Source organism: Priapulus caudatus, unplaced genomic scaffold (assembly GCF_000485595.1).
Source record: "Priapulus caudatus unplaced genomic scaffold, Priapulus_caudatus-5.0.1 Scaffold16, whole genome shotgun sequence".
In the NCBI taxonomy this organism is placed as follows: Eukaryota; Metazoa; Priapulida; class Priapulimorpha; order Priapulimorphida; family Priapulidae; genus Priapulus; species Priapulus caudatus.
In genome coordinates this window covers 952,291-960,703 of record NW_014577077.1, presented here as the reverse complement: position 1 = coordinate 960,703, position 8,413 = coordinate 952,291, and the positions used below count along the sequence as shown (strand labels likewise).

The 8,413-nt window shown below is 42.1% G+C and overlaps 1 protein-coding gene across 5 annotated transcripts in view; it reads right to left on the bottom strand.

The window, feature by feature from the left end:
• The window catches only part of LOC106810371, a 100,843-nt gene that overhangs the window by 36,134 nt on the left and 56,296 nt on the right, over window positions 1–8,413 (bottom strand). For all 5 annotated transcript variants that reach the window (XM_014813729.1, XM_014813693.1, XM_014813720.1 and 2 more), the window contains 2 exons: window positions 6,922–7,061; window positions 6,237–6,343 (listed from right to left, as the gene is read on the bottom strand). In XM_014813729.1, coding sequence (XP_014669215.1) covers window positions 6,237–6,343; window positions 6,922–7,061 — 247 coding nt within the window. The remainder of the gene's footprint in view (window positions 1–6,236; window positions 6,344–6,921; window positions 7,062–8,413) is intronic.

Genomic DNA, 8,413 nt, shown 5'->3' with positions numbered 1-8,413 from the left:
CCGGGGGTAAATGTCCGGGGGGTAAATGTCCAGGGGTGATTGTCCGGGGGGTAAATGTCCGGGGGGTAATTGTCCGGGGGGTAATTGTCCGGGGGTGAATGGCATGGGGGTAAATGGCATGGGGGTAATTGTCCGGGGGTAATTGTCCGGGGGTGATTGTCCGGGGGTATTTGGTCCTGATACGTCAGATAGATAGATAGATAGATAGATAGATAGATAGATAGATAGATAGATAGATAGATAGATAGATAGATAGATAGATAGATAGATCGATAGATCGATAGATCCCTGTCTGTCTGTCTGTCTGTCTATCCATCCATTCATCCATCCATCCATCCATCCATCCATCCATCCATCCATCTATCCATCCATCCATCTCTCCATGCATGCATGCATGCATGCATTTATCCATCTATCCATCCATCCATCCATTCATCTATCTATCTATCTATCTATCTATCTATCGATTTATCTATCACAGACAGATAGATAGATAGATAGATAGATAGATAGATAGATAGATAGATAGATAGATAGATAGATAGATAGATAGATAGATAGATAGATAGATAGATAGATAGATAGATAGATGAAATGTTACAATTGTCATGTTCACAAGATGTTCGATACACTGCGATGGGCGGAATTCCTAACGGAACCGACCCCTTTGTCAGCTGTCATCCCATTCTTGCCGCGACACGCCTACTGGACACGGCTAGGAGACAGGTAGACATTCCTCAGCCGTTCCCAAGATACACAACCGTTCGATAACTTCCGATAATTCAACGCTATACTTTGCAACACGAGTTGGCTCGCAGAGCTTGGCGCTTCCGTGCGTCCGTGCGTGCGTGCGTGCGTGCGTGCGTGCGTGCGTGCGTGCGTGCGTACGTGGGGATATGCGTGTTGATGCTGAGATGTAAGTGCCTGTTTTGCGGTTAGATAATCTATTCTTGCAGTGGATGCAACGGCACGAATTAAGTCAACTACGTATATCTCTGTATCCGGTTTGCTCTCCCCTCTCTCTCACTCTCGCTCTCGCTCTCACTCTCGCACTCTTTCCATCAAGCCCTCTTTCACTTCCTCGCTCGCGCTGTCTCTCTCTCTCTCTCTCTCTCTCTTTCTCTCTCTCTCTCTCTCTTTTGTGCTCTCTCTCTCCCTCTCTGTTTTGCTGTCTATCCTCGCGCGCGCACACTATATCTCTGTCCGCCTGTCTCAGTGTTCCCTATAGGCCGTGTTCCGTCTGTAATGGACGTAATAACTACTGTACCCCAGGCTCTCAGTCTCAAAGCGTTTACCTCATGTATACCGTGCGTACGAGTGTCACACGTACGGGCCTTACGTCGCCCAGTACTTCCTACTACTGTGTGCTCTAGGGAAATCGGTTACGAAATGACACCATCAGATTATGTAATGCGCGCGTAAATGGCATGCAGGAAATTGTTACTGTGTAATCAGGAATAAGAATTCCTCATTACTTTACTAGTGATGTACTGTTAATGTAGGACTATTTTGCATACAATACGCTACAACGGCGTCTATACGCGGTTGCTCACGCGGCCTGACATACTGCCCATCACGGCTATTATTCTATGGTTAGCAGTAAAGTTTAGTGAATGTAATCTTAATCTTTATCCTAACTGTAATCTCAACACATAACCTATAACTATGACTGTCTACATGATGGGGAATGCATTGGCTATCCTGTACCATCACACCTGCCACGTTAGATTATGCACACGAAATTTATAGGAATGATCTATTGCACGCGGATACAATTATATCATCCCCTTCATATATCGTTCGGCTTCTAATATATATTTTATCATCGCGCTAAACGAGCGTTTAACACGCACGGGCTCGCCTTGAAGTTGCAGGGCCTCTGGGTGTGTCATATACCACAGATGCGTGTGCTTGGAGAGGACAGGTGAGGTCAGACCTCGCATTTTTTCCAATGTCCAATGGAGGCAATTAGGTCGGTTCGATGCCGCGAGAGGTGATGACCCACGCACATAGTAAGGGCCTATGCGCACAAGATAGCCCTCAGCAGAATTCACAACAGATACATGAAAGGTAGCTATAGTCTGCATGAATAAACTTTTTTAATAGGGCCTTCTCTATCGTTAGTCGATGTGAGACAATACTATATATTTAAGTTATTATAGATAATACTATAGATACATATCATATTATCAGGAGGAAATAAAACAAAATTTTTAGTTTCTTTTCGTTTCTGGTACTACAAATACTATATATTTCACATAAATCTACTACTGAAGGCCAGCACTTGACTGTGAACACTTAATCGCGTTATAAACTATGCTAATGTTGTGGTAGTCATTTATTGCGGCGTAAAATCATCAGGTGTTAATTATCATAAAATCGGGCAAAGTTCACCTTTGTTCACTTGCAATTCAAATGTGCGTGTTAGTATAAAATTCAAGGGTAGCTAAATTGACATAAGATGCAAGACATTATTGTAGCTTCAAGCGTTTTGGAACCCGTACACATACATGTATTATTATTATTATTGTTATTATTATTATTATTACTATTATTATTATTATTATTATTATTATTATTATTATATTGTAGGCCTATATATATATATATATAAGGTGATGCCCTATATTAGCAATAAGATGCGTACTAGCTGCTAATGACAGTTAAATATACCACGTTGAGGCGATTGTATACAAGGCCGCGTACACGTGAGTAGAACTCGACGGCAGCTGTAGCCGTATAACACGTGTGATTGAGTTTAGTGGGAGCGCCCACAGCCTAGCCTACCCACCACACTAAAGCTTTGCGCACAAAAACCTGTTACTACGTAGCGATCGCGTGACACAATGTCCCCCCTCGCGGATTACATCTTCGCATACAAGAGACTAACCGGGTGCGCGAAAGAGAAACTTCGACTTTGGCTGAGATCCAGGGACGATGACGTCATCGCGCAGGCGCACCTGCCTGCTGTGAGGGGAAGGAGGTGGCACGCACGGGAATATCAAGTACGAAGAAAAGACGTGTCTGCCTGCGGTCCATCTCAAGCACCGTGCACGCTATATATAGTGTGCAGTGTACACACAAGCGCACGCACACGCACAGATAATATACGCCCTCATACCCGCACGAACGCACACGCACACACGTACACACCTAACACGCACAAATACGCGCACGCACGCATTCACTCATGCATACAAAACAAAACATCGTGCCAACTATGAACGTAAAGCCATAATATCAACTATGAAACGAGACATCATACTAACTGCAAATACGAAGTATCGTACTGTGTGACACACATGACAGCATTCCAACCACACATGAGACAACACAGAGCAGAGCAACACACCGAAGACAGCATATCAATCAAACAGTAATATAAACGACCGTATCATGTACGAACACACTATATTACGCAGAATGAACGAGAGAATGTCTAAAAATGAACGCAAAATATAAAATAAATAATCACAAATAAATATAGTAAATGAAATAAATAAATAGATACAATAAAAATATATAATAAGTAAAGTAATCAAATAAATGAATAATTAAATAAAGTAATCAAGTAATGAAATTGATAACAAAAAATAAACGTACAATGTGCGTAAAACAGTACCAACACAGCAGGTCATGCACAAACTGAAACCACAAAGACAAGGCAACATTTGCGCAGAAACATAAAATAAAGGCACGAAACGAAACAAACTTACAAGCTACTAATGATGACTCGCTGCTTCGCTAACAGTCAGCCTCGCAACTTTGTTTTTTTGGTATTGCATTTTGAAATCAACTTTCCTTGTGGTTATACCTGATTCCTTGAACACCACACATCGGCTAACGCTTCATTAGGAGTGTTCCCAACTTTGATATCATTAATGATTAATGATTAATGATTAATGATTGATAATCCTAACCCTAGCCCTAACCCTAACCTAACCTAACCTATAACATAACCCTAACCATTAATCATAATCCTACTCCTAATGGAGTATTACCCCACACATCTCTCCCCCGATCTGCCTCATAAGATATTCACTCTGCTGCTAAGCGTGCGTTTAATCGGCCACGGTATTGACACGTTGACCTACATACATACATCTACCTGCATATCTTCATACGTCTTAGTAATACAATTAATATATGCGTGCGCTAGGCGCGTGGCAACGAAAGCCGTAGGGGATAACTAGCCATGCAATTACTACTTACCTCTGCAGCCTTTGGCCCCACCACGGCTAAGTGCATAAGAAGAGCTGGTGTAGCGGCACCCAAAACATTATCCACGGTGTAACGCACCGCGTGCATATAGGGATGAATATACGCTATAGGAAACTTATTTACTTGTGGGTAATCAATACTACGAATCGAATTGAAAACACGGCAACACGGGAACTGCATTTCCCAAAAAACGCGACTCGATAAAAAAAATATAGCCTTTTGGTATTCGCGTTTCACAACGATCGTTCGACTCTTCCAAACAGAACCGGGACGGGGAAGTATAATTATACTGCATCATTTGCAGTAGCTCTGTACCGTAGCACTGGCGGAAAGGTTGTGACCTGTGGCTGAGCGAAGGACTATATGTAGTTGAGAACTACATTTGCAACATTACGATTATTGCGTGATTAGTGGGCACGTGATGCCTGTTCATGGAAAAATGAGGAGGCAACAGAGAAGAGACATACGGAGAAGTTGCGTGACTGATTACGGTCAATAGGTGAGCGTGAAGCTAACCCAGCATAATTACTCACGCTATAATGACGTGACCATAGCGGGTTCGCAGTCGTATGTCGTTACCTGCTCCTGCTCCCCTCATTCCCTCCCATTATTTCTCACTTTGATTCTCGCCACTCCCTCGCTTCTCTCCCCTTTTCTTTCTCTGCGCGCGTTCTTTCGATATCCATCCATCCATCAATCAATCCATCCATCCATCCATCCATCCATCCATCCATCCATCCATCCATCCATCCATCCATCCATCCATCCATCCATCCATCCATCCATCCATCCATCCATCCATCCATCCATCCATCCATCCATTCATCCATCGCGCTCTCTCGCCCCAATATCTATCACTCCCTTCCCTGTCTATTTCTCCACCCCCACACCGATCGCACCTCCCTACCGCTTTTATCACTGATGCGCCGGTCTGACATAACTATAGTAAATAACCATATTTAGGAATATAGGAATTTACGACTCTGTACGCGACATTGGATCGACTTCCCGTGCGACAAATCCGCAAATCAGCTAGCGTGTGAAATAAGCGCTGTCATTGTGCACACATACACACACACGTACGTAATTCCCTGCACGAGATTATACAGCGAACATCACACATAGGAAGTGTCACGAAACACGAATAGCCGACAATGAGGGCACGCATTGCGCGTGATCATGACAAATAGCAATGTGAATAGCTGCGTGTTAATACGGTATTCGTCGATGCGTATAAACACGGTGCATTCGTACATAATGAGATATAATGTGAACTCACATACTATTATATAATACCAGGAGGAGATAATAGGAAATTTACCCGTGATAATATATATTAGATAGAGGATATGACTAAACACTGCGTATGGCGTCAACAGTGTCTTGAACCTGCGCTGTACCCCAACGCAAGGGACAAGTTTGACAAGAGAATTCAATTGAATGTAGCTGTTTGCAAGTATGTGGTATCACGAAAAAATGGATGTAACTAACGAAGGCATATAAACGAAAGAATTTTATAACCGATTTTTATACGTCATAAGTGATTTCATTTGTTTTACCTAAAACTCAACATCTAAACAAATATACGTTGGCAACTCGGGTGTACGTTCGGTGCACGACGCATGCGAGTACATTCCTCGCGCACTGAGAGTGCAAACAAAAATATTCACGTAGACATCCTACGTTATTACATTCAGATCAACGTGGCCGTGAGCAGCGCGGCAACTGACGCTGTCAATCAAACCCTCTTCAATGTCGGCGCGTGCATTGACGTAGAAGCAGATGAGAGCGATAGGAGACGATGATAGGAAATGACAGGTCGCTTGAATACGGAGCATGCGGCGACGACACGCGGTGACAGACGTGTGCGAAAGCCCTGAAGTCTCATTAGAAATCCCGAAATCTAAAAAGAGGTTTCGGACCAATCAAATAACGCTTAGTAGTTATGCTTGAAGTTCGAATTTTCGAATGAGCCTTCAGACCTTTCCTACAGACGGCTAGAATTAAGTACTCACCTCGAACGGCTGCGTCTGCTGCTGTTGCTGCTGCGCGCCAGGTTTGCTTTGTGTCCGCTTGCTCTCTAGCGCATGATTCTTCGCTACGACGTATACGGTGTGAGCACCTGTGAACACGCCAACCACGTACTAATTAATGGCTCCTTATAAAACCACGCCAACCCTCATTGCTGCCTAACAAAAATATTAATAATACACCATTATCTCGCTAAATTCCCTGCGCACAAAAACATCGCACTCACTAAACCGCCCCCTCCCTAATCCTACTTCTCTAAATAAGAAAGCGTTTTGAAATAAAAGACAACCCCATTGAAAATCCTCTTTCGAAAATAATTCTACGGAATGACACGCGGACAAAGCGACGAGTCCGTGGGGAAAGCATCCAGAGAGTAAAAGGAAATGAATGGTCCAGGTGATTCTGCCTAATGACTCCGTCCTTTCACCATTTTTGTGACTAATAGCTTGATCCTTGCAATACGTCGCTAAAACATGTGCCAAGAATCAATCGGGTAGCACTAGCACAGTTATTTCTCTAAAAAAATATCCTGTGAAAGCAAATCCGCTATGTATTCACCGCCCCACCCGCTCCTATATTTCTGGTACTGGCACCGAGCTAGCCATTCATTCAATCCTATTCCCATAAACTCGTCATCAGCAGCAGCAGCAGCAGGCTAGCATGTCTCACCTAGACTGCCGACAGCGGTGTTAGGCTTGTAGAGAATCGACTCTCCGCTCTTGTCCGGGTCCGGTACGTGAAGCAGGATGTTGGCCGGAACAAGTCTGTTGTTTATGGCCACTCGCACAAGGACGTCCATCATCGGCATGCTGCAAGGACCAATCAACCAATCAATCAATCAATCAATCAATCAATCAATCAATTAATCATAACTCATTTAAAATAATTCTAACTAATCACCAACCTAGACTTTATCTGGTATAGAGCCTATATATGTATATATATATATATATATATATATATATATATATGTATATATGTATGTCTATATAATATATATGTGTAGTATATCTATACTATAAAAGGGAACAGCCCATTATTTGTTAGCTATGTTCTCTGAATCTGCTCGCATGATTTGAAATTGCTTGACTATAAACGATGCATTACCACTCATATAGAGTAATATTGGCGCACTTTTGCAATGATGAAAATAGGATAAAGTTGAATTTGAAGCCGTTTGATTTAAAACTGGCTAAAAATAGCATACCGGTGTATCGAAGCGACTACCATTAACCAATGTAGTCCAATGTAACCAATGTAACCAATGTAATTAAACGCGTCATGACCAGCTTGCGCTGTGGCGCAGTAGTAGCACGCTTGCCTCATACGTTAGGTGTCGGTTGTTCGAAACTCGACAGCCGCGGAAATATAAAAAACGTATGTTTCTCGCCAGGCGCGCAACTTCTTTCTTTCATCCTAAATATATGCATATTTAAAATATATATAATTTAAAATGTATACTATAAAAGGGAAACAGCGAATTTTTATTAGCTAAGTTATTTTTAAGTTGAGGAATTCCCTTCATGGGACTCCCCTGGGATATCCCAAAATCCATAATGAGGCTCTTCACGACAATGTGCTCACAACATCTTCACGTTCGGTTGAGTTTGACGCCAAAAACTTTGTAGCTGAGTTAATACAAGTTAATATACCTTTATCTCCTGCACTTAAGGTAGGTTTTCCGAAATATCAATATGCCTGTTTCTTGAATAACAATTATAGTTCGTAGGCCTACACAAACACAGTGACCATGTTTGCCCAGTCAATAAATGGCATTATTCCTGCCGATTGTCACCAATTCCTGCATGAATTATGTATTGTTGGCAAAACATGTTAAACCCCCACACAGCCCCACAGACAGTGATTATCAACTGCTGACCAAAAAGCTCCTGAAATTATTAACTGCTGACCAAACAAACTGCTGATATTGGGGATTTCAATTATAATATCAATTCTTACAAACTGCTGATATAACTCGATACTAGGCATAAAATAAAATAAATGTCTGTTTACGGTTCCAAATTAATTTTTTTAAAGGGTAGGTTGGTAGGTAAAAAAAACATTTTTTTACTTGAAAATTTCTTTTAAAGTCAAAAACACCAAACCTATCATTCAATGTGTTCATTTTCTACAACTTTAAACCCCGATACATATTTTGATG